This window comes from Pteropus medius, unplaced genomic scaffold (assembly GCF_902729225.1).
Source record: "Pteropus medius unplaced genomic scaffold, Ma_sr-lr_union100, whole genome shotgun sequence".
NCBI classification, from domain to species: domain Eukaryota; kingdom Metazoa; phylum Chordata; class Mammalia; order Chiroptera; family Pteropodidae; genus Pteropus; species Pteropus medius.
This window is the reverse complement of record NW_024342466.1, coordinates 3903678-3929193: the sequence shown is the minus strand read 5'-3', so window position 1 is coordinate 3929193 and position 25516 is coordinate 3903678. Positions and strand designations below refer to the sequence as shown.

General features: G+C 67.6%; 1 protein-coding gene across 1 annotated transcript; it reads right to left on the bottom strand.

Moving 5' to 3' along the window:
• Positions 1–25516, bottom strand: GPC1 (glypican 1). Its single transcript, XM_039860868.1, has 9 exons — positions 25115–25516; positions 6596–6754; positions 5103–5494; positions 4330–4495; positions 3214–3344; positions 3010–3129; positions 2771–2904; positions 2254–2429; positions 1–1979 (listed from the first exon to the last, which is right to left on the bottom strand). The coding sequence occupies exons 1-9, from the start codon at positions 25278–25280 to the stop codon at positions 1747–1749; spliced, it is 1677 nt and encodes a 558-aa protein (XP_039716802.1). The 5' UTR covers positions 25281–25516; the 3' UTR covers positions 1–1746.

Genomic DNA, 25516 nt, shown 5'->3' with positions numbered 1-25516 from the left:
CACGAGGTCTCCAGCCGTTTATTTATTCGCGGACTCACAGAACACACGTCGCCCGCTGACACTGTGCGGCAGGACGCAGCAGGCCTGGTTACTCCCTAGCTGGTGACCGTGGCAGGGCCGCCCGTCCAGCGATGCACGCAGAGCGGGGCCGAGCACGGGCCTCCTCCGGGCCATCCCTGAGCCGCACAGCTGTCCTGGTGCATGGGCGGCCACCACCCCAGAGTCCCTGAGAGTCCAGCTGGCCCTTGCTCACAGGGGAGGAGGCCCGGGCCCAGCCCCCACCCGACGCTAGCAGGGTTATTATGGGGTGGGTGTGCCTGTGGACTGGGCTGCCTGGTGGGGCAGAGGCTGGGAACCTTGGACCCCACACACCCGAGGACCATGCCAGGGGCTCTGACCAGCGGCCAGAGGCCTCCCTGACCCCTTGAGGAAAAGCAACGCAGCACTACATGGCCTGCTCGGCCGCACTGGCGAGGCTGGGCTCAGCAGGCCCGGGGCCTCGAGGGCCACCTGCCCCTTGCCTGAGCCCCTCCCCAGCGCCTGCGTGAGCAGGGGTGAGCCTGGATCCCGGGCCGCGGACCTGGCCCAGGTCCCTCTAAAGCTATCTGGGAGGAGCTGAGAAAGCAGCTCTCGGCGAGCGAGGATGGGAAGCACGTGTGAACGTCTGCATACCTGGAAAAGCCCTTAACTGTCACAGGCCCCGGCTCCCTGCAGCCAGCGGGGCCAAGGAGGGGACCAGGCGTCCCTCTGGCCTGCAGTGCCAGGACTTGCTGGCCCTGAGCTGAAGTTTCACCCAGCATCCACGTGGCCAGGCGACAGCCACAGGCCACTTCTAGCCCTGGCCCGTGTCACCCTGAGCTGGGACCTGACTCTCGGTCTGGGTGGGGACAGGAGGCAGGAGAATGGCCAGGCTGCTCCTCCCTACAGCTGGAAGTCCTTGTGCAGGCCACGGACCTGGCCCTGTGTGTGTGGGGACGCCTGGGTCCCCTCTGCAGAGGCCCGGGCCTGCTCTCCTGGGATGGCCAGGAGCAGGACCCCACCCTGCAGATGACCGATCACAGAGCCCAGGGTGCAGGGCTGGGCAGGCTGCAGCTCGCCACACACCCAGGGCCACCTGTCGCTCACCCGTGGCAAAGACGAGGCCTGGGAGGGCCACCTCGCCAGACAGGCGCTCACACCGACACGGGGCTCCAGGGCCCACAGCATGACGGGTGGGGGCCCTGGCTGCACAGGAAGGGCTCATGCATAATCTCAGAGGCCCCGTGAGATCCCGGATGGGCGGAGACCCCGATGCCCTCAGGGATTCTCGGGGTGCGGCAGGGCGGGGGCCCCTGGCTCCCAGCGGGAGAGGAAGGCACAGGCCTGCCCACTCTCCAGCCGGACGCTGTTCCGGCGCCTCCTCTCAGGCCTGACTGCTTCTGTGAGAGTGGGGAGCTGGGCGTGGGGAGCACGGGCAGGCGGGCGGCCACCAGCATCCCCAGCATCCCTGAAATGCACATGGCTTTGGGGGACATTGCTTCTAGCTGACCTGAGGGCCTCATACAAAGTTAAGAGCCAGGGTGACCGGCAAGGCCAGGCCTGGGGTCCAGTGCCACTCGGCCCGCCCCCAGCGCACTCACAGAGCAGCGGTCTCTCGCTGTCCCTCCCCGTCCTGCCCCAGGGCCTCCACCCAAGGGAATTAAATATTGTCTGTCTCATGTTTTGGCAAAGTCAGTCCTTGGCCTCGGTCCCTGGGGCCGGGGGCAGTTACCGCCACTGGGGCCTGGCCACTGAGAGGACCAGGGCGAGGAGGAGAAGCAGGAGGGCCGTGCGGGGCTGGGGACAGCCGGCAGCCGAGGTGTCCTGGCCCTCCCGCTCCGACAGGCCGGGGAGGGCATGGGTCAGAGTCGTCCGCGAGCTGGAGCTCTTCCTGTCGACAGCCCTGCTGCAGACGTCATTGGGGCAGCTGTCACCACTGCCGGAGCCGCTGCCCTCGTCACCTGGGGACGAGAGGAGGTTCAGGCCACCCCGCCCTGCAGACCCCAAGTGCAGCGTCCCCGTGTGTGGTCTCCCACGCCGGGTGACGCCAACTCCCCCGACCATGGGTGACTCCCTGTCACTGCCAAGGCTGGATGGACAGCCTGGCCAGGTCTCATCCGTGCTCGGGGACGGACACGTGGAGGGTGGGGTGCTGGGCGGCAGCAGCGCCCTCAGAGCCACTGTGGGGGCCCGGGGCCTCCGCACGCCTGCGCGACCCTTGGCACCCGGCCTCACTGGTGTCCTGGAAGTCTGCGTCCTCGCCGTGGTAGGCGCTGCGCAGCCGGTTGGTCATGACCTTCAGCTGCATGATCTGCTGGCGGATGGTCATGTCGGGCTTGGTGATGTCCACCTCCACCTCGGGGTTGTTGATCTGGTTGGCCAGGCCGTCACCCATCACCTCAGGGAGATACCTGGGGGCCGGAGGGCAGGCCCTAGGTGACTGCCCGGTCTCTGCAAAGAGGCACCACCCTAGCCTGCCCTCCTATGCGCTTTTCTGCCCAGGAGGTGGCAAGCCTGAGATCCCCAGAGACCCCCGGTGGCTGTCAGGGGCCGACACGAGCCCACGCAGACCCCACAGTGCAGGTGTGGATGGCTGGGCACGGCGCGTGCCGCGGCGAGCTGGCGCGAGGCAAGGGTCTGGTCCTCGTCCCAGCTCTGCGTGCCCCCGTGCGCACAGAGCCGGTACTACGCGCCGAACGGGGTCCGGCTGAGGCCGCGAAGGGTGGCCTGTGGCCGGCCGCGCGGCACCTACCGGCCCTTGGCCACCCCGTTCCAGCAGCGGTCGTCGCTGGCGATGCTCATGGCCATCTTCTCGCTGCACAGTGTCCCTGGGAGGCTGACCCAGAAGTCCTGGGCATCACGGAGCTGGGCCCTGGCCTCAGAGACCTGTGGGGCAGCAGTCAGGCCACTGGGCGCCCTGGCCCAGGCTGCCCTCGCCCCTCGCCCCCCGCCCGCCGCCCCGCAGGGCCTGGCTGGCCGAGGGTCCCTCACCAGCTTCTCCAGGGCGCCCGTGGGCGGCTTCTCCGGCAGCTCCAGCTTCTGCCAGCGCTGCTTCTCCTCGGGCCCAGGGCCCTGGGGGTTCACCTTGGGGTTCCCGCAGCCCTGAATGACCTGGGGGAGACCACAGGGTCCTGGAGGGGCACGAGGCCACATCTGGGGCACCCCCCCACGCCCACCGCACCCTCCTGCTCGAACCTTGGCCGTGAGCGTGTCCCTGTTGTCTCGGAGGGTGTTGATGGCCTCCGCCAGCCACACGTGCACACTGCCCAGGACGCGCTCGGCGCCGGAGGGGCCCCGGAACTTGTCAGTGATGAGCACCGTGGAGTCTGGCACAGGCGTGAGCACAGGGAGCACTTGGTACGTCTGCGCACCCACGCCGACATGCCGGTGCACACGTGTCGACACGCATGCCCATGCTGGCCCACCCCACGTCAGCTCACGGACACGTTAGCGCCCAGGAGCTGACGTGTATGCGCGTCGGCTCGTTTTGAGCCAGCTCACGGACACGTTAGCGCTCGTGTGTTAGCATGTACGTCGAGCACGGGTACGTGAGTTTGCAAGCGCACTGGCACACACGACTAGCCCACCACACGCACGCTGTCCCGCTCACGCATGTTGGCACGTTTTCACGAGGGCGCACCGTATTGTCACACGTATACACGAACACACGTGTGGTGGCATGTGCTGGTCCACAGGGTCGGCGCGTTGGTACTTATGTGTGCCGCGTGTGGGCATGCCGAGCCATCTCATGTCAGCACGTGTACATGTCTGTCCGCGTGTTAATGGGGTGCATGCTGGCTCCCCTCCTGCCAGCAAACATGCACGCGCTAGTGCACACGTGTTAGTGTACATGCTGGTGGCCCCCTCGCGGCAGCACATGTGCACGTTAGCATGCACGTGTTGGTACGCACATAGATTCGCCCACTATGTGGCAGCACATGTACATGTGAGCCGACCCGCCATACATCAGCAGAGTACGTGTTAGCTCATGCGTGTGTTGGCCGGCCCTGTCACAGACACGTTGGCACATGTGCACGTTGGTCCATCACGTGTCACACACGTGTTGGTGTGTTTGCGTGCTAGGCTGCGTCAGCACATGTCCATGTTGGCCCGCCGTGTCGCACAGCATGCACGCTGTGATGCTCGGTGAGGAAGGGCAGGAACTGTGACCCCACAGGGCTCTCTCCCAGGCAGCTGCGCACATCACACTCCACCCAGGACATTCAGAAGGGACCCTTGCCCCCTGACCCCAGGGACCACCTGCCTCCCGAGGCCCCGGCCACTCTCAGGGAGGTGGCAGGGACGGCTCACCCAGCAGGTTCCTCCACTCGGCGTCCAGGTCGGCCTGGTTGGCCAGGCAGCCCTTGAGCACGTTGAGGCAGTAGTCGGGGCACGGCCGGACGCTGGGCACCCCCAGGCAGTGTGCGCAGTACACCAGCTTCATGATGGCCCGCGAGCACTCGGGGCCCAGTGGCACCTGGGGGCCAAGGCAGCCTGAGCACCTCATGGCCGGGGCCCAGCCCCCCAGAAGCCCCAGGGTGGGGGCTCTGGACAGAAGTCAGGGTGCCCTGGCTCCGCCCTGACCGCAGTGAGACCTGGCTTGGCTCTTCTTGGGGGCCCTGTCTCTTCCCAGGTAGCCCGTGGGCCGGTCCTGGGGGCGCTCACCCTGATAGTTGCTGCAGTCACAGAGCCATGACCCCCTGTCCACTGCTGTCACTGACCCTCCCAGGAGAGCCATCCCATAGCACCCCCACCATGCAGACAAGGGGACAGAGGCTCGGGGTTGAGGGGGGACTTGCTGATCACTCCGGCTGGAGAGGGAGGCGGCTCATACCCAGGGCTGTGCGGGCCTGGGGCCGGTGGGTGTGCCATGGGCTGCCCAGTGGTGCGAGGCACCCTTGGACCCCATCCCGCCTCCAGCACACGTGGCTCCTGCTCTGGGCCCCTGACCTGGCAGCGGGCTCAGTGTCCGGCCCTGGGCCCTTCTCTCTTCCCTTCCCGCCCGGACCCAGCCTGGCCAAGGATGAGACTGGACAGTGGGTGGGCCCGAGGGGCGCCCGAGAGCCCCGGGCAGCTCTGCTCACCTGGGCCACCTTCCGGATGACGTCGCCGGCCACGCCCAGGCCCTGCACGAAGGAGCGCGCGGCCACGAAGGCGCGGGTGGCCCGTAGGCGCAGCTCGCGGGGGGCGTCGCCGAAGGGCCGCAGCGCCTCGGCCTGCTTGCCCAGGCAGTCCAGGTACTCGTCCGGCAGCAGCAGGTGAGGGTGTAGCTGCCTGAACAGGCGTTCGAGCAGCCGGGCCCAGAACTCGGCCAGCGTGTCCTCCAGGTGCAGGTGGGCCCCGCGGTAGTAGAGGCGCAGGTCGGCGTACAGGTCCCGGAAGGCCTTGGCGCTCTGCGCGTACAGCTCCCCGAAGGCGCCGGGGAAGGTGTCCTGCAGCGCCCGCTCCGACGCGTTCAGCAGGTGCTGGAAGTGACCTGGGCAGGGGGGCGGCCGTGAAGCCCTCGTGGGCCCTGCCCTCTCTCCCACCCACCCCGTGCTGTGGCCGCTGGGCCCGGCTTAGGGACTCTGCCCAGGACACCGCACAGGGCTGCCCACACGAGACAGACCTAGGAGTGCTGGGTGTCTGGTGGCCCCAGAAGGAGCCCTACCCACCCCTCCCTGGGTGGCCAGGGAAGGCTTGCTCTGAGTCGTCGTCAGAGGTGCAGAGATGGCACGGCTGACCCAGTAGAGACAGTGGACGCTAATGAGCTGAGGCCCACGAAAGCTGGCCAGGCTCGGCAGCCACGTGGGAACGACGTGGGGTTCCCGGGAGCCTGCGGGACCAGGTGCTGTGGGCAGTGCCCGGGAGCCAGGGTCCACGGGCCTCGCGTGGGAGCCGTGCGGCTGCCTGTCGGCCTCGGGGGCCCAGGCCCAGTTCACTGCCCCGCCCCCACCAGCACCTTCTTCCCCCACAGAGTCCTCAGGCCTCCATCTCAGCTCAGAGGCCACTCCCTGGGGAGCCCTCCTACTGCACCCACTGGGGGTGTCAGCATGTCGCCCCGCCATTCACTGTTTAGGGCCCTCCGTCCTCTGCCTGGGATCGAGGTGACAGCCTTGGGGGGCTGGGAATAAATGAGTCCACCACGGCAGCTGCCCCAGGGGCATGAGGGCCAAAGCAGGGGCCTGGAAGTCCCCCCACCCCGACCCAGGGCAGGTCCGTTCGCTGCAGCCCCTGCTGGCCCGATCTCAGCCCCCACGCCAAGCTCCCTGGCTCCAGGCCACCTGGTGGCCAGCAAAGGCCGGTCCCTGGTGGGCGCTCAAGAGAAGTCCCCCGGTGACAAGGAGCCACCTCGAGGGCAGAGGATTCCTTCTAAGGGGCCGATGAAAACAATGGTTCTGCACTCAGTCCCCAAAGACCCACCCGTGTCGGCCTGCACTACCCGCCAGGTGGACGCGGGGGCCTCAGACTCGGGGGCTCACGGCTCCCCTGCCCGTGGACAGCCTTCTGCTACTGGACCCCCAGGCCCTAGCCACGCAGCACTAGCCCCGTCCCCAGCCCCGTGCGCCCGGCTCCCATGGGGTCAGCGTCCACGCACCGTCAAAGCCCCGCAGCTGGGTGGCCAGCATGGCCTGCAGGGCGCGGCCGCTGTCCAGGAGCGCGGTCTCCAGCTCCGTGCGGCTGCGGTTGGCCAGATTCTCCTCCATCTCGCTGGTGCAGCAGGTGTAGCCCTGGGGGCAGATCCGCAGGTGCTCACCTGTAGGGGGGGTGCGTGTGAGGGGGCATGGAGGGAGGCTGGAGGCGTGAACTCCCACAGAGGCGGCTGCGGGACCAGGAGGCTGGCCTCAGGCTGGGGGACCGCCTGGGCAGAGCGGCCCGTGCACAGCTCGGGCGGGGGCCGGGAGGGGCCGGATGGCTCCAGCGTGGTGCCGAAGGCTGGGTCCCAGGCAGGGCGTCACATGTCACCCCCGCCGGGCGCTCCAGCCCCCAGCCCTGCCCTGCTGCGAGCATGTACTGAGGGGCAGTCCCAGGTCACACCTGCAGCCCACTGCAGAGCGGCCTCGGGGTCCCGTGTTCGGGCTGGGGTGGGCTGACGGGTGCAAGGCTCCCTGGAGCTGAGGACTGAGAACAGTGTGGGAAGAAGGACCCACAGGGCAGGGCGGTCTCAGCCTCCTGTCCCCAGTGCCGCCTGGGGCTCAGGCTCCCACTGAGCAGGGGCCCTGACCTGCAGGGGTGCCCGGGGACAGGCAGTTCTGGGCTGGCCAGAAGTAACGGCCCAAAGGGCACACAGGCCTGCTTTGGGGGGGGGAATGCGACACGCCTGTGCCCCCCTCGGGTGTCTGCCCCTCCTCTGCACCTCCAAAGCCCCGTCACCCCTCGTGCCGCGGCCTCTGGCACCGCTCACAGCAGCACCGTCTCCGTGTCCCCGTCACGGTTAAGGACAGGCAGAGTCCCAGACCCCGGGGAAGGGGGCACCTGCGGGGTGGGGCGCTGTTGGCTACTTAACATGCAGGCGTGAGAGGGAGCCGGTCCCAGCTTCCTAAGGCGGCGGTGTTAAGCCGGGTGCTGCGATGCCGTTTTACGGACCAGGAAGGTTGAGGTTCCCGTCCAAGTCACACCGCGAGGGGCCGGCTGCACTCGCTGGGCTGCCCGGCAGCTCTCCTCACAGCCCCCCGCCCCAGCCCACTGCCCGCCACGCTGCGTCCCGGTGCCCGGGCAGAGGCCGTGTGGGGCTGGAGGCAGAGTGGCCCAGGCGGAGCTCCCAGGTGACCCGGAGAGGCCCGGGTGGGGGTTATGAGACAGTAGTTACCTGGTCGCCCCCAGGCCGAGCTAGCCCTGAAGAGCCTGCTGGGACAGCCGGGTCAGACCAAGTTCACCCCGCACGCAGAGCCCCCAGGGAGGTTGAGACACGCGAGCAGATGGAACAGGGAGCCATGTCTGGGCTCGGCCGAGGCGCAGTGTGGGCATCAATGTGCCAGCAGGAGGGGGTGGGAGGGCCGCAGGCTGCTGCACACAGGCGACTGGAGGCCGTGCCAGAGGGCCAGGAAGGGACAGCCACCCCCCCACCCCCCGACACGGGCCTGCCCTGAGCAGTCTCCCTCCCCAGGACCCGGAAGCCCTCTGCTCCCAACGCCTCTCTCCTTGGCCCAGGCCTGGTCCACCGCCTCTGCTCCTGGGGCCATCAGACAGACAGGAGCAACAAGACCGCCTGCGTGCCCACCCACCGGAGAGCCCCAGGCCTGCAGGGCTGTGGGAGTCAGGGGTCTGGGACCCGACCTGGGGCGAGCAGGCGCTTTCAAGCCAGCCGTGGGTCTCCTGGGAGCCGGCTGGGGTGAAAAACAGAGCCTGGCGGAGAGGGGCACCCCCATCCCTGTCTCCCTTCTCTGAGTGGGGGGCAGGCACTCCAGACAGGTAGGGCTGGGACATGAGAACACACCCCGCTCCAGCTCAGCTTTCACTGTCCTGTGGCCTTGGACAGGGTAGAGCAGTGGCTGTGTAAGGGCTGCATGTCCCCAACCAGGAGAGACCTGGGTCCCTCATCCCATGCTGGCCAGAGGTCCCCTCACCCTGCCAGCTCCCACCCCGAGCCGCAGGGACCGGGAGAGCGCAAGGACCTTGTCCCGCTGCTTGGACCCACCGGGCTCCTGGCAGTGCTCGGAGGCGGGTGAGGGGGGAGCTGGGGGTGCCCTGGGGGAGGAGAGTCAGCAGGTGCCAGCCTAGGGCCTCCAGCTAACACCCTGGGCTTAGCTGTGACAGGCACCCAGGCCAGGCTGGCTGGGTCACAGGCAGCGGGCGGATTGCAAGGGCGTAAGCGTTCACAGGCCAGAGGGACAGCACCGCCAGCTGCTGCCCTCCCTGCAGAACCCTCCTGGCCCCGAGCAGACCCACCCTGTCTGGAACCTTCCATTCTCATGGACGGGAGACAGGCAAGGACGACACACCCCGGGCACAGGGCGCCCCTGGGAGGGGACCACCTCGCCCAGCCGCCTGGTGACCTGTGCTGTTCCGGCAGCCCCAGCACAGCCCCCGTCCCTCCCTCCCTCCTCGGACACACACGGGAGTGAAGACACGGAGCCAGAGCCCGGACGCCGGCCTGAGGCCCCGGGCAGGCTGGGCCGAGGCGGCCCCCGAGCCCGCTGTGGGGCGGACGCGGTGGCTGGCAGTCAAGGCACAGAAGCTGTGCGCTTCCCTTCTGCCCGGCCCTGGCCCAGCTCGGCCTGGGCCGCAGGCCATCTGTTGGCCCTGGACATGGGGTGGGCAGGGGTGGCCCCCGCAGGACGCCCCGTGTACCTTCTGAAAGCAAGCCTGTCCCTCCCGGTCAGAGCCAAAGCGTGCTGGGCGGGGCGGGGGCGGGGGCGGCAGGCGAGGGGCTGAGCTCCCTGGCCCTGGAGGCGTGTAAGCCAGACTCTCCACGTGCAACTGCGAACCTCTCCGCCCCCAAACCCCGACCTCCTCTCTCAGCTCAATACTGGGAGGAAGGGGCAGCCCGGGGTGGGGTCTGGACCTGCCCCCCACCCTGGCGGCCCTCCTGCACTCCCCACTGGGATGGGCAGCACCAGCCTGGTCCCCCTTCCCACCGGGCCTGCCCCTCGCACTGCGGCCGCTCCCGATGGCCGCTCCCCACACGGCACGGCCCTTCCTCCTTTCTACGCTGTCCAGTCCCTTTGCTGCCTTCGGACAGCTGCCCACACTCCCCCGAAGTCTCCCTCCCCTTAGCTCTGACACGTCCTCTCCTGGGGACCCCAGGATTTTTGAGGGGGAGAAGAGAGGGCTGTCATTTCACAGCAGCTTTGCCCTCCCGCCCCCAAATCCCAAGCTCCCCAGCGCCAGACGGCCCCACCCTCTCCCCAGGTGGAAGCAGCAGCTGCGTCCTGCCCGTCTACCCCTGCAGGACCTCCTGCCGTCAGCCCAGGCTCCTCACCGACCCCCATCTGCTGTAAGGCTCACACCCTCCTGCCACCTGCTGACACAGACACAGCTCCCAGCCCTCCTGTCTTGGGGCACACGGCAGCCACCCCACCAATGCAGCGAGGTCACCCCAATGCTTTAGCCCAAGACCCCCACCCCGAGAGTGGTAACCGCCTCCAAGGCTGGACACAGACTTCGCGTGTCCAGGGCCCCCAGGGCAGCCCCCTCACGAGGAGAGGGCAGAGGGAAGATGGCGCCACGCCAAGCCCATCTCTCCAGAAGCTTCCGTAGCTCACACCGGGGTGTGCAGACTGCCTGCTCGGCCCCCACTAAAGCCACATCCCAGCTGCTCTGCCCCAACCGAGCCGACCCGGCTGCCGGACAATCCTCTAATTTAGGGGAGACAATGAGCCCGCACGGCCGCCCTGACCTGTGCTGCGTCAGGGACAGACTGTTCCGGCACCGGCCGAGACGCACCGAGGGCGGACCGGGTCTGGGAGGGCGGGAAGGGGCCTCCTTCCTACCCCTCCTCTCTACTCCATTCTGGACCCTACAGCAGGCCTGGACCACTGACTGGGGGTGCAGACCTGCTCCCCAGCAGTAGACCCTTCTCCAGACAACCGCTCCTGCCCCTGGACCCCGCCCAGCGGGCAGCCGGACCCTCCCCCACGTCCACTGGCCGGCTGGGTGGGAGCACGGGACAAACCGCAGGTTCCCTGGGCACCGCCCACTGCCCAGTCTGTGTCCTGGGAGCCCGAGCTTATGGCTCTCAACAGTCCAGCCGCAGAGCTACAGGTGAGCACAGAGTCCCTCCAGGAGGGTGGCCTCAGACCCCTGGGAGAGGACATTTCAACCCCATCCACCCTCATTAACGCATCAACAGCAGCCATAACCTGCCACCCTCAGCTCCCAGCCCCTTCCCTGCCCCTCACGACCACCCGAGCCCCTCCACCCTTTCAGCCAAATGACATTGTCACCAAGGAGCCCCTCTGCCGCTGCGGAGCCTCTTCACGCAGAAACCCAAAGCCGAGGGGCGCCGGCTGCAGACGGGACGGGTCCGCCCCCCAGGCTTTGAGGGATTCCCGCTCCCAGCAGGCGACAAGCGACAAGCGCTGGACTGCCCGGGGCTGCGTCGCTGGCGGCAGAACAAAGGCCGGAGGCCCTGGGCCGGACCACTGCTGCCACCTCGCAGGGCCCAGGCGGCCGCGGTGCGGGTCACGGATCGCTGCCGGCCGGGGCCGCAGGGCCGCACGCGGCAGAGCGGGAGCCGGTGCGCCGGGGTCTGCAGACGCGCCGCGGTCTTGGCGCAGCGAGGAGGGGGCGCTGGCGCAGTGGGCGCGGCGGCGCGGGCGGAGGGGTGCGGGGGCTGCGGCAGGGAGGGGGAGGAAGGGAGCGACGATGGCCGGGGAAGGGGCTTACCTAATCGTCCTTTCAAACAAAAATGGCTCAGAAACTCCACCTTCAGGATCAAAAGAAACTACAAGAAAGGCTTCACAACAAAACAAGCCATAAAACATGATAAAGGAAAATGTAAAGAACAAAGATAAAAAAAATAACAGAGAAACAATGGCTCAGCTGGAGTTAAAAGGATAAAAAGAATGGTTTCAAATCATTAGAACTCTTGGTCAGAATCCAATCACAGTCAGACAATAGTCTTCGAGATAATAAACATGTCAGGTATAAAAACACCTAAAATTCCTAGATAAAAATCTGAAAAACAACAACCTCAGGACTCTAAAATATATCGCGGCTGGTGGGCCGGGCCCGGGCGGGATCCCTGCTCCTCGGGGGCCCCAGCGGCCTTGGCCGGAGACCCTTTCCCGGCGGCGGCTCCAGCGGCGAGTCCCCGGCTGCGGTGGCCGTGGCGACACTCCGGAAAGCGCGCGCTCCAGCGGCGAGTCCCCAGTGCGGTGGGCCGTGGGGTCTGGGGCCGGCCGGGGATCGCGGAGTCGCAGGACGGGGCTGCAAGGGCTTGGGGTCCGCGGCGGGACGCGGCAGGAGGCCGCTGGACGCGACGCTGCGGCCGCAGCCGGGGCAGCCCCGCAGCCGCACTGGCGCGCACCCGGACCGCGTCTTCTCCCGCAGCCCCGCCCGCCGCGTGCGCGCCGCCCCGCCTCCCAGAAAACCCGGGCGGAGGCCCCGCGCCCAGCGCCCACAGCGCCCCTGCCTCCCTTGGGATGGCCATCAGGGGCCCAATGCGGCCTCCGGGCTCCTCGGAGCGCTGCTCCCTGGCTCCGTGAGCCGGAGGACAGATTATTACCGCCCCGCCCCGCCGCCTTCAGCTCAGAGCACACCCAGGGGTGAGGGTGGGGGTGCGGTGGGTGATGTTGGTCGCTGGACCCCTGGGTGGGCAGTGGCAGTGGACCACCTAAGAGGCCCCTCTCCCACTGACACCAACCAGATCCCCACTGCAGTCAGAACTCTCAGAGGCCACCGTCAGTCACCCTCTACCTTCAGGCTGCCTCTCACCCCTGGGACCTGGGCTTCCATCCCGACGTCCTGATCTGCACCCCCAGGATACCAAACGCCTACCCCTCCGGGCCACACCCCGTCTGGCCCAGCCCCCGCCTCCCTGTCACCACATAGGGCTGGGGGCTCCCACCAACACCCCCCCTCCTGGCAGCCCCAGCTCTGCCCTTGCCTGTACGCTGCCTGCCGGCCCCGCTGGAGAAAACCACAACTCACCCACACAGGCCACCCTCCCCTCAGCGCGGTGGTCCCGAGTGTGTCCCCTCAGCCAGCCTGCACATGGGGACACAGAGAGACTTGTGGACAGCTCTTGAGCAAAGTGTCGTGGCAGAGGCAGCCCCAGTGCCTAAGGCCACCGACGAAGCGGGTTCACCAGGGAACTCAGGCTGCCCTGCGCCACCTGGCTCCCGCCTGGGGACGCCCTGGGCAGGCCACCTGCCAGTGGGGCCCAGGTTTGGGGGTGTCTTGGCAAGGTGGTGGGCCCTGTTGAATGTGGGCCTGGTCACAGCTCTGGCCGTAAGGCCAGACCCCCTCCACTGGCCTCTTCATGGCTGCTTCAGGGTTCACAGGTCATGGTGTGGCCTCAGGACAACTAAGGGGCGAAGGGGACCCTGGGTTTGTGTCTGCTGCACCCGTGACCCAGGTCTTGGCTGCAAGCCAGGGAGCTCTGTCTTGGGGTCTGGAGGTGAGGTGCTCCCAGAAGCCTCACCGTCCGGGTGAAGCTCAGCCCTGCCCCAGCCGTGATGTGGAGGGCACAGCTGAGACACCCCTACACTCTATCCGACGGTGCCTCGGCAGTGACGCGGTGGGGACCCCCGGGCTCTGCACAGCTCCCCCACCCAGCTTGTTGGGGCCTGGGGCAGCCGAGGAGGCCCCAGACACGGACCAGTGCCGTCCCCTTGCCGTGTCCTTGGGGGACATCCTGGAATAGCAGAACGGGGTGCTGTAGCTCGGGGTCCTCTCCGCTGTGTTCCCCACAGACACAGCGCAGGCCCGTCCATCCACCCCGTGAATGCAGCACAGGCGGAGGCCGAAGACTCAGCTGGGCAGGAGCTCAGTGGTCACTGAAGGAGCCCCGCCCGCACCCATCACGGGCCCCCTGACTCCTGCGGCGGGGCAGTCTGTCCCGACCCAGCCACTTCCCGTGAAGCCTGGCAGCCCTCTTCAAGGCCGTGGACGCGCCTGGCCTGGCACGCCAGCCCGGCAGTCACCCCCTCCAGCCCCCGACTCGCTGCTTCCACTAACACCCACCCCTCACACGGCCCTCCCCCTCGCCGAGAGTCTTTCAAGGCCCACTCACTCTGCCTTCCTCCAGGAAGTCTTCCCAGGACTGCCTGGGCCAGAGCCCCTCCCCTCCCCGGGGCCTCCCCGCCCCTCCTCCCCAGTCCCACGGGGCCACCCTCCCTGACGGCAGGAGGGCCGCTTCGCCTGCAGTGGGAGCCTCTCTGCCCAGCACCCGGGCCAGACCTGGTGCAGAGTAAATCAATGCTGATGAAGGAACCGGAGAAACTTCGCCAGCGCTGGCATTTAAGGAAACGGGCTGTAACGTGGCCCCAGGAAGCGGTCGCCTCCCTGACCTAGCCTCTCCCCAGAGGCAGCACGACAGCCAGCAGTGTGCTGGTTCGAGGGCGGCCCGCTCTGGGGGGCTCACACCCCACAAGGGTTCCTCATTGTCACGGGCCCAGCTCCCCCACGGCTGTGTGGGGTCTCAGCCCTCCCCAGTTTCTGGGTCATTTAGTTTCAGCAGCTCCTCTTCCCCAGCCCACAGCTAAAGTCACTGAGCTGGGAGTGGCAGCAGGAGACGGGGCCCAGTGCAGCCGCCCTCCTCTCCCAGGAAAGACCGCCCTTTCCTGCCCCAAAGGACGTCCTGAGCAGGCGGGCAGGCGACCAAGATGCAGGGGGGCTCCAAGCTGCTGACCCGGTGCGGCTGCCCAGGCAGCACCCTGGCCTCCAGTGCGCACCCAGCTCCCAGGTGTGTGGGCTGGAGCGGGGGGCCAGCCCCACATGCAGGTGGGGGACCGGGGGACAGCAGGCGCTGCAGACGCAGGACACGGTTAAATGGGAATTTCAGATGCTGCGTTACTTTTTAGTGTAAGAGCAACTGGCCCCAAAGAACGGAAAACAGGGATGTGAACAGTCCTTACACCCCGGCTCAGAGCAGCGCCCTTCACTAGAGCCGACACGTGCACACGTGTGTCCTGATGCACAGAATGCTGCTCGGCCACAGGCGACAAAGTGCTGACACCCCCATGGCCTGGGCGAGGCCCCGGGACACTGTGCCCAGGGAAAGAAGCTAGACTCGAAATGACAAAATGCAACGGGGTCACTGACGGGGTCCTGAAAGTCAAAAGCCGGTGAGGGAAGGCGGGGGCTGCAGAACTAGGGAGAGTGTTCAGTGTGGGAATGTGACAAGGATGGTGGTGACGTTTGTACAATGCGAATGCACTTAATGCCACTGAACTGTAAGTTTAAACATGGTTGAAATGGTAAATTTTATTATGTGTAGATTGATAGCTGGGATATACTTATACTGAATAGATGGGACACGCTGATGCTGGAACTTGCTTATTTGAAATTAAATTAAATATCGACACTACAGAATTACCCAGTCTATCTGGAATTCTGATTTAACTGTGTGTCCTGTAGTTGGATTTGCTAAATCTGGCAGCCCTCTGTGGGCTGTAGGGAGAAGCCTGAGTGAAGGCACACGGGCTCCCCATTGTCACGTGTGGGCACGCGCACACGTGCTGTCATCCCCATGGAGCTGACCTCAGCGTTTGCCTGCTTGCCGGGCTCCCCAAAGATGGGACCCGACTCCCTGTGGGTCCTGGGAGCAGGCGGGAATGGGGAGACCTTCCTACCCCGACTTCTCCAGCTTGGTTCCACAGACCAGTCACACAAAGGCCAGGTCTCCTCTGAGGAGGCGGGGATCCTGCTGCCCCAGGCACCACAGCTTGGCCGCCACCCTGTCCAGCCACGTCCAGCAGGCAGAGGGGCACTGGGACCCCACGCAGACTGATCTGGGCCGTCAGACGTGGTACAGACAACTGAGGGGATGGAACCAGCCCTGTCCCTAGAGAGGGGCCAGCGGGACAATGACCAGGTTTCACATGACTGGGCAAAGAGAGGCCCCTTCTAATGCAGGCTCCCTAGGACTGGCCACAGGCTAACCATGTTCGGTGTCCTGCTGCCACTGTTCTCATCCTGCTCGGACCTCTCCACAGGGCCTGCGGTGCCTTCTGGGGCGTCTGCCCATGGCTCCCTTCTGAAAACCAGCTGCCACCCTCTAGGGCCACCCAGGAGCCCCTCCTGGCTGGTGGCAGGGCCCTGTGCTGGGGGCAGTGCTCCCTCACTGTGGGCTGCTCCTCCTGCGGCTCCCAACTTCCCAGGACAGGACCAACCACGCTGGGGCACAGACACCTGGAAGCAGCAGTCGATGACAGAGGGCACAGTCCTTCCCCTCCAGCCTGGACCTCCTCTGAGCCCCGCCCCGGCCCCTCCCTCCCCCGCCATTGCCGCTGGAAGACAGGGCTGTGGGAAATAACGGGCATCTCTCCAATGGCTGCTCCCCAGACGTCACACCCGACCTCCATCCTGGGACCTCGAGGAGCACCCCACCCGTGGGCACCGGTTCTCACAGCCACTCCACGCGGCAGGCACTGCTGCCACCCGCATGTGACACCTGCACCGGGCACAGAGACTCAGCGACTGGCCAAAGGCCGCACAGCCGGGGAGAGTGGGCAGGTGTGGCCTTTTATGCGGGCCCTCCCTTTTTCCGAGATGAGGGCTGCCGAGAATGGCCACTGGCTTCAAGGAACACTGGCCCTCGGAGCCCAGTGGCGCACACGGCCCTGGCCCCTCAGAGTGGCTCGCCAGCCTCCTGACTCTCCACACTGACGATCTGTCCTCCCCACGCCGTGCACGAAACGTGCCACACACCCGACAACTCAGGGCCCGGGGAACAGTGCAGGGCGGGGGCCCGCAAGGCAGGGGCCCCGTGAGGGCAGCACAGGGGGCTGGGCCCTCGGGCCGGGAATGGGGTGGTGGCCGTGCATGACAAGTCCCCCCTGTGGGCAGGGCGAGAAGGCCACAGCTCCCAGCAGGAGTGGCCGAGCTGTGCCAGGGGCCCCGCCTTCCCAGGCCGGTGGGGGTCTGTGCGCCACACCAGGGGCGGGGGTGGGGGCAGTGGGTGCGACTGCAAACCCCACACACCTGTCTAGACTCACACGTGATTTCTCTGTATTTTTACTTAAAAAAGTAACTCGTGGTCGCGGGTCACTATGGCCACAGTGCGTGAGACTCCTGATGCTCCTGGCCCTGTGTTTCAGCACCTGGGACAGCGCCGGCGCAGAGGCGGCCTGGGGCAGCACCTGCGGCGGGGTCCCCATCGCTCCCCATCGCTCGCACGCAGCCCCAGGGGCCCGGCGCCCTCCCTCCCCTGTGCCCTGGGCCCCTCGGCCATCTGCTGAAGCCTGCAGACCCCTTCTCAAGATACCGCTAACGAAGCAAGACGCCCGCGGAGGGCCGCGGGTGTGGTGCGGTGCGGTGCGGCACGCACCAGCCACAGCGCGGACGGGTGACCAGGGGCCGCTGACCAGAGGCTGCGGGTCCTTCCTGGCCCCAGACCCGACCCCCGCGGGCGTCTCGCAGCTGCGGTGGGTGTAAACGGGGTTCGCGCTGTCTGCCACAGAGGTAAAGGGACAGCAAAGCATCGGCGGTTTCTGCCGGTGACCGAGCCCCATATTCTGGGATCTCCTTGCTGCTGGGTCGGTGACAGGAAACCCCGGCTTTTGGTCAGAGGCTCGCAAAAGGGGGAGGCGATCAAAAAGGGGAGGCCATCTCTTGAGCCCTGAGTTCTGTCCCAGCCTCCTGCCCCCCCATTAGGAACCCTCCTCGAATGCCCATCCTTCCAGCCCTCGCCTCCCCCCACCCCGGAAGGCTGCCCGCTGGAAGGAGGGCCGCCCCCACTCCGGGCCCCTGGCCCCAGCCCATTTTGCCCACAGCTCCAGCTCCAGTGCCTGTCATGGGGTGCTGCCAGGGTTTCTGGAAGGCACGGGGTCCCTGACCACACCCCTAAATCACTGTGACACAAAAACACCCCCGGGGCAGCTGCTCCAGGTTGGGGACACCCATCCCACCCCAGGGAGGGGCCTTGAGCTGTGGGTCTGACCTTGCCCCCCAGCGTCCTCCAGCCCCTCAAATACAGTGACTAGGAGGTGCCAGTCCCTGAGTGTCGGGTCACTCCAAGGGAGGATGTCTAGACGTGTGGGAGTGTCCTGTGGACAGTCGCTGCCGGGCTGGGAGAGGGACTCAGGGGACTCAGGGACGTGCGGCTGAGCTGTGTGAAAGACGTGTTCCTTTAAAACACCTCTGTGGGTCCAGAGTGTCCCCACACTCCATGACAACTGCAAACGCTAGTGAGAGCCTGAGCCAACCCAGGCAGCCGGTGGCATCATCTTTCTCCCCCGAGCCCGGGGCTGGCCACAAGTGGGTGGGATGTACTCCCTGTGGCCCCCAGACCAGGGAGGGAGGCACTTGGGGTCCCGGATGCTCGAGGAGGCCGTGCAGCTCGCCACAGGGGCCCCAATGGCTACAGGTGGCCCCAGGTACAGGGATGGGCACGGACAGCCACACAGAACCACAGGCTCTCAGGGTTGGGGACATTGTCCGCAGGTGCGCACGGGCCATACACCTCCCCGGGTTCAGGTGCTGATGGTGAGCCCAGGAAGTGTCTCCCCGGGAGACTTGAGGCCACGGTCGCCTCCAGGTGTCCCTGCAGGGCCTGCCCCGCACCACCCCCCCTCCACCCCGGGAGGAGGACGCGCTGGCCTGCAGCCAAACCCACTGTCCCGGGGCAGACTGGCCAGGGTGCTGAGGAGGCTTAGGATGCGGACAGTGCCTGCTGGGCTGGGATGTTGGTTCTGGGAGGGGCTGGCAGCACCACCGAGCATCTCGCTAGACCCGTCTTCCTTGGGGCAGGGACCATGGCCTTTCATCTGTGCCCCGGAAGCCAGCAGGGAGTGAGCACACAGTGGACAGATGGATGGACGGAAGGATTAGGTCCTGTGCCGCCTGGCCTGACCTGGCCTCCCTCCGGCGCTCTGGGCCACAAGGATGGCCCCCCAGTGCCCTGTGAGGCAGGCTCACATGGCCTCGCCCCCACCCGCTCCTCTCCAGGTGGCACCGTCCCCTGGTGCCCACACTAGCTGGACACCTGGGCAAGCCCGGGCCGGGGCGACTGGCTGGGTAAGAAGGCGGCAGGGCCTGGCCTGGGGCAGCCAGATGATGGGGGAGAAGCCCCTTGACAGACAGGACCCTGAGCCCTAGGCCTTCCCCACCTGCACAGTAGGTGCTCAGACCCAGCGGTGCTCCACCCGCCCTCAGACACCCCCGTCCTGCCCGCTCTGGGAGTCTGGGAGGGACCGCCAGGCAATGGGCCAGCGGAGGGAAGCTAAAGGAGCCACGGCTGAGGACTGAGGCCTCAGCTCGCTCCAGGGACCTCTGACAGGGGGAAAGGAGGGGCCCAGAGCTGGGGCTCCTGCAGGGCCTCCCTTACTGGTCAGCTGCAGCCTAGGTCCTCTCCTTGGCCCCAGGGCCTGCCACGGCTGCCCTGTGTCCTGGCCAGTCCCCAGGGCTCGCCCACGCCCCAGACCCCCTCGTTGATGGAGGCCCACCTGAGCGTGCGGCTGGGCGGTCCTCACAGTGCCAGCTGCCTAGTGCTGCTCACTCGCCTTCAGCCTGCTTCCTGCCCTCGGCCTGGGGTCTCAGGCCGGTTTGCAAGCAGCCTGGGCCCCTCCTGTGCCACAGCCAGCGCCTCCTGAGACACAGCAGGGGCAACGGGCGGGGCTCTGGTCCCCTGGGGGCCAAGGTCAGAGCTGAAGGCGAGGGAGCAGGATGGATAGAGCCCCTGGGGGCTGGCCTGTCACCCAGCCAAGCCTCCAGAACCCAGGGAGCATTTAGCACAAATGAGCAGCATGAGCAACGCGCCTCCTGGGCTGGGCCCCGGGCAGGTGGCTGCCTCCCTCCTCTCCCGGCTCCTCCAAGCCCCACCCGGCCTCCTGGCTCCTCAGCAGCCCCCACCCCCTCCCCTTGAAGTCCACCTGGGGCCCAACACCTGCCCTGCACAGTGTCCCGTGCTTGGAGGCCCTCCCACGTGTAGGTGGGAACCCTGAGCCTGTCCAAGGCTCACCGAGGCCAAAGGCACAATTGTCTCAGCCAGGTGTCCCCTGACCCTCATGAGGGTCTTAACCGGCCCCTTCACATCCTCCCCGGTTCCCGGACGAGCCACACGGAGTGTATCAGCGGTCCGAACAGCTGAGTGAGTGGACCCCGGTGCTCCTGCCCTGACGGGAACAGAGAAGTTGAGGCCCGCAGGGGCCAGTGTCTGGTCAAGGACCAAGCGGCACTGCAAAACCTGAAGCTGGGGCCTCCCGAGCCCCCACCCCCGACGCCAGCCAGGGCTGTGCCCAGAAGCCGGCAGGTCAGCGGCAGTGAGGCTTGGGCCAGGAGACGGGCCGAGGCCCACGTTGTCGCCAGGGCCTCGGCACACGTTTGTGCTGAGCCCCTGAGCCTGCGGCAGACTCAGGGAGGCCTGGCCCTGTCCTAAGGAGCCCCTGACACGAAAGACCCATCCGCCTACAGGAAGAGCCCCCATTCGCACTCCAGGCTCGTAGCCCCCAGACCTCAGCAGGCGCCGCATTTGAGCATGGGGTCCCTGCAGATGTAAGTGGCTAAGATGAGGTTGCGCGGGAGTTGGGCAAACCTCTCCTTTGATAGAATAGCCCTGGTGTCTTTATTTCTGCAAGGTTAACTGGGAGGCAGACACACGCACAAGAGGAACGCCTCGCGAAGGTGAAGCCAGAGACCCGCAGCCAGGGCAGGAAGGCCAAGGTCGCCAGCCAGCAGCCCCCGGAAGCCGGAGAGGGCCAGACCTGTGCCTCCCCCACGGCCTCAGGAGGAGCCAGCTCAGCCCACGCCTTGATCTTGGAATTCCAGACTCTGAACTTCGAGACAATACACCTGTGTTGTGTAAGCCACCCAGGCTGCGGTGCCTGTCCCGGCAGCCCTGGGGAGCCCACACACTCCCGACCCCTGGCGCCCCGCCCAGGCCTGGCCCACGGGAGCCGCTCGGAACATTCGCTGTCCTGAACAGAGCCGAAGCCTGCCCAGACTTGGGGAGCACCCCGGGACACAGGGAGAGCTCTGCAGCGTGTGTGTGCTGGGAGATGCCCGGGGCAGCTGGGCAGCAGGGCCCTGAGGGAGGTGCCGGCTGTGTGCTATGGGTGGGCACGGGGAGGGCCCGCTTGGTGACAGGGGGTTTGTGTGCCAGGAGGTGAGCCAGCCAGGAACCGGTGGGAGCCAATGCTGAGGCCACAGGCAGACAAGGGGGTGGGGTAGGGCTGCTCCCCCAGGAGCTCCGAGACCTCCCCCTCAGGATTCTGGGTCCTGCCCAGGGGAGCAGGCTTGCGCCCCTCACGCCCAGCACCTTCCGGCACCATGGCCTGACAGGGAGTCTGGGGGCCCGGGCCGTGCCCCCAGCGCACAGCCACCGTGTGGGGGGGACAGACCAGCCTGTGCCTCGCCCTCGCTGCCGCGTGTTCCCGCCTGGGAAGATGGCATGAGGCCCGGAGTGGGAAGGAGGAGAGAGGACTGTGGCTTGGCCCCCGCCCCCAGGAGACTTCAGGCAGCTCAGGGCACCTGCCTGGGCCTGTTCCCAGACAAACACGGGCAGCAAAGGCTGCCAGCCGGCATGGCAGCGAGGAGCTGGGCTCCGGGATGGGTGGCCCTGGGCTGCGGCCCTCACCCTCCTGAGCCTGTGGGCGACGGCCTGACCCCACGGGGCTGTGCTGGCAGTGAGATGTGATCGGGGCTGGCACCAGGCTCTGGGCACAGACCTCACACGGCTGGGACTGGGCACAGGCTGCGGGCCCAACACTCTCCAGGCCCTGACGCGGGTCCAGATCTTGGTCTGAAATTACCGTGAACCAAGCCAGGCCTGGGAGAGGGCCCAGCACACAAGAGAGGTGCCCCAACTCTCACTGCCTGGGCACGTCCAGGCCCAGGTCCGACCTGACCCCCTCCCAGACTGTGTTCCGTCCAGGACCAGCCTGGCTGACCCCATGCCCGTGCCCGTGGGTGTCTCAGCACAGGCATGAGCACGCCCACACCCCCACTGTGCTCTCCTCCCGGCTCCGGAGCCCAGCCCTGTGTCCCCAGCCCCTCTACGGGCGGCCTCCTCAGCCCGTGGGCCTGCTGACCGGGCGTGCGCTGTTCCCAGTGAGCATGGCCAGGTCCCAAGGCCAACAAAGACCTGGCCTTGGCCAGACAGGCACCGGGGGCCAGGCAGAGGGTGAGGCCCGGCTACGTGGAGGCCAATTCACTGGGAGCTTGGCCGGCTGCATCGGGGTCAGAGAGGGAGGTGGGGGAAGGGGGGGGTCGGGAGGGGTCCCAGGTGAGGGAAGTTCTAATGCAGCCTGAGGAATGCGGCCCAGGGCCAGGGGCTAACGGGGGAGGCGACTGGAGGCCTGGCCATGAGCCCCGCTTCAGGCCTCCAGGTCGGGGAGGCAGGCAGCAATGTGCGTGGCCCCCCCGGTGACCTTCAGGGGTGGTCTCGACTCTTGCCACAGTCACACGTGCAGAAACAGGCTCAGAGAGGCCGAGCGGGGTGGGAGGCTGATAACGCAGGGCCAGCACTGGAACCCAGGCCCCGGGGGACATCCCGCCTCTCGGAGGAGCTCGGTGGCGTGTCCAGCGCAGAGGCTCCAGCAAGGGGCCCAGGCCATTGCATCACGCAGTGGCCCTGTCAGATCCTGGCTCCCCTGGGCCCCTCACGCACCCCCCAAGCCCTGTCCTCACTCTGGGGATGATGAAATCTCCGCTCCTGGAAAGGTGGGGGGCAGAGCAGCGACAGTGCTGGAGGCCACGAGCCACCTTGGGGACCCACGTCAGGTGCACAGGGCTGTCTGCCTTCTGAACAGGACGGTGCACACAGAACCTTCTGGTCTGGGGACGGGCTGTGTGCCAGGTGGCTTGCATGAGCCCTGTTGACCACGGCTGAGGGAGAGACACTGGGAGGCAGGTTCTGGGACATGGGGGGAGGCCTAGGGCTTCTGAGGGACCCTCCTCAGGACTGGTGCCTGCCACCCATGTGGTCAGAGCAGCGCGAGAAGCAAAGATTTCTGCAGTGGGCTTGGGGTGGGGGTGGTCCTTGGCAGGCCTACCCCAGGCGGCAGGGGCGGGGGCAGTGGCAGTTCTCATGGAGCTGACAGTCCCGTGCCTTCTGACTTCTGCCCAGGCACTGCCCACTCCACGGAGCCTGGTACAAAGCAGGACACGTGTGGATCCCCGGCGAGAACCAAATCAGAACCCCCCTGGGGCAGGAAGCCAGGCCGGGCTCTGTGGGGACACCAGGGAAGCGAACAGACAGGTAGTCCTGTCCCCAGGGAAGGGTCAGAGAGGCACAGGGCAGTCGGCAAACGGGCCGCGTGCGGGGAGGCCAGGCAGGTGCTCGGGAGGCACCGGCGGGGCGCGGGTGTGATTCAGCATCGCAGAGGGTCCAGCGAGGCTCCGCGCACAGCCCTCACTCCCCAGGACGGCCCTGGCCCGAGGGACAGCCGCCTGGGCTGTGCGGCCGCGGGGCCGCCAGAGGGCGCCCGGCCCACGAAGGCCAGACTGAGTCACAAGCGCGGGAGGGGACAGGACTGGTGGCTGCTGCCCGGGAGGTCACCCTGTTTCCTTCACCTCGTGTGGCAGTGGCACTCTCTTCAGCACCTGGGCCCCGCAGAGCGGCCTACGGCTCCAGCGCTCGTGGTGGGGGGGAGCGGGGGTCCCACAGGGCAGCTCCCCGGGTGCGTGGGGAGGCGGGTCCTGGGCCCTGGCGGGGAGGGCGCAGTCTGGGGCATTCCAGACCCAGAGGAGGGCGGAGCCCGAAGCTCTGGCCTGGACGATGCTTGGACAGCTGCTGGGCGGCCAGCTCCCCCGGCTGGATGGACAGCGCCCCACCGCCAGCCACCACAGCCACCAGCTCCCCCTGGGCCCCTGACCCTCGGGGCAAGGCCCCGCCCCCAGCCCCGCCCCTCCTCCTGGCCCGCCCTCTCCTAGCCCTTGGCAGCGGCCCAGACTCTGCCACTTTGTCTCTAAGCCTGTGGATGTGGGCAAGTTTAGGATGGCCCCCAAGGGCACAGGGGCTGAGTGGGAGTGGACGCGTGAAGGAGGGCAGAGGGGACGCCTTCCATCCAAGGAGGGCTGGGTGGAGGCAGAGACCCCCGTGTCTGCGGGGCGCTCCTAGGGAAGGCCAGAGTTACCCAGGCAGAAGTCCCCCGTCCAGTGAGGGGTGAAGGGGCATGAACCAAACTGTGCCGGGGGCCTCGAGCTGGCCCAGGCCGCCAGGGAGGGAGCCCAGGGTGGCGGGGAAGCAGCCCTGACCGTGACAGGGAGGCACAGGAGGGGCTGCCGTAGGACACCCAGGAAGGGGCCTCTCCAGAACCCGATGTGTGTCGGGGGGTGGGGGTGGGGGACGGGGGTCTCCGAAGGCAGCCTTCTGTCGCTGGCCCTTCCTGGGAACCAGGGGTCCAGAGCCTGGCTGCCCACCGCCCACTCCCAGCACGGTGGGGCCATGGACCCCTCCCTCGTGGAGGCGCTTTTCTCTCATTCAGCATCCCCGTGGCCCTGGCCATTCCGTGGTCCCCTGTCACATCTGAGCACTGCCCTTACCTGGCCCCCAGCCCCGTCTGGGAGGAGCCCCAGGGCAAGCACCTGGTCTGTCCTGCTCTGGGCCCCGGTGCCCCAGGCACCCTGCCAGTGTGGCTCCGGACACGGCTGCAGTTTGAGGATGAAGTCCGGGGGTCTGGGAGGTCCTTAGTACACTGCTCCACCTCCCGCCCTCACACTTCTGTCCCCAAAGCTCCTCAGAGGCCAGCAGGGAGGGAATGGGCAGGGCGGCCAGGCAGCTGCAGGGCTGAGGCCGCCTGGGAGGGGAGCCGCTCTTACAAAGAAATGACATGGCCCCTGGGCGGGATCCAAAATGCTGACCACCTGCAGCTGGGCTCCCCGCGCAGCGGATCAGAGTGCCAGGCTGGCGGGCGCGCGGGGCGGCAGAAGTTTCCGCGGCCGGAATCTCTGCCAGGCGGCATTCCTGCTGGCGGTGGCAGAGGCGGCGCCTCCCCCCAGCACAAGCGCCCTTAGGCTGCTTTGCTGAGGACCCCGCGGGAATCCCCAGCGGACCCGAGGCGCCTCCCGCAGAGGCGCGCGCAGCAGCGTGGGAGTTCTTAGCCCGCGGCCACGGTCAGCTGCGCCGCCACAGCCGGCCCCGCAGCTCAGCCCTGCCGGGTGGCGAGGGCGGCCAGCGTGCGCCCCGGGTCTCAGACCCCCGCCCCGCCACGGCGCTGGGCCAAGCCGGGGGCTGAGGACGCTCAGCTCCAGCAGCGGCCCTGGAGGAGCACACCGCGCTGGGGACCGCCGGGCTACGGCCCCGCGAGGGCGGATTCGTGGGGAAGGAGCCGGCGCGCCTGTTGGGGGCTGGGGCGATCGAGCGGAGCGGAGGACGCGGGCGGAGGGAGGGCGGCGCGGGGCTCGGAGGCGAGGGGGGTACCGGGCGCCCGGGCGGTCCGGCGCAGGCGGCGGAATTCAGGCGTCCGGGGTGAGTGGCCGCGAGGGGCCGACCCGGGGAGCGCGGGCGAGAGCGGGAGTCGCAGGAGAGACCCGGGCGCGCCGCGGTCCGGGGCCCAAAGCGCTCACTCACCCGAGATCGCCGCCTGGGGCACGTCGCTCAGGCTGAAGCCCTTGGCGCCGTAGATCTGGCGGACCTCGCTGCAGCTCCGGCTCTTGCTGGCGGGGTCTCCGCCAGCGCAGGCGGCCAGCACGGCGGCCGCGCACAGCAGCCACCAGCCTCGGGCCCGGAGCTCCATGGCGGGGCGGCGGCGCCCCCGGCCGCGCCTCTCCGGGATCCGGCCGGGCCCGCGCAGCCCCGGCCCGCGAAGGGCAGCGCCAAGGTCCCGGCGCGCGGCTCGCGGTCCGCAGGCGGCGGCGGCCGAGGAGGCGGAGACAACAAAAGCCGCGGCGGCGGCGCGGGGCGCGCGGGGCGCGAGGTGCGGCCGCTCGGTCGGGCCGCCCAGAGCGCAGCGGGTGAGCGCGCAGTCCGGGC

Coding starts and splice junctions, on each gene's coding strand:
- GPC1 (XM_039860868.1), bottom strand. CDS start 25,280: ATGGAGCTCCGGGCCCGAGGCTGGTGGCTGCTGTGCGCGGCCGCCGTG. Junction 6,755..25,114: donor GCCCCAGGCGGCGATCTCGG/GTGAGTGAGCGC, acceptor CCCCCCCTACAG/GTGAGCACCTGCGGATCTGC. Junction 5,495..6,595: donor CCAGCTGCGGGGCTTTGACG/GTGCGTGGACGC, acceptor CCCCCTGCCCAG/GTCACTTCCAGCACCTGCTG.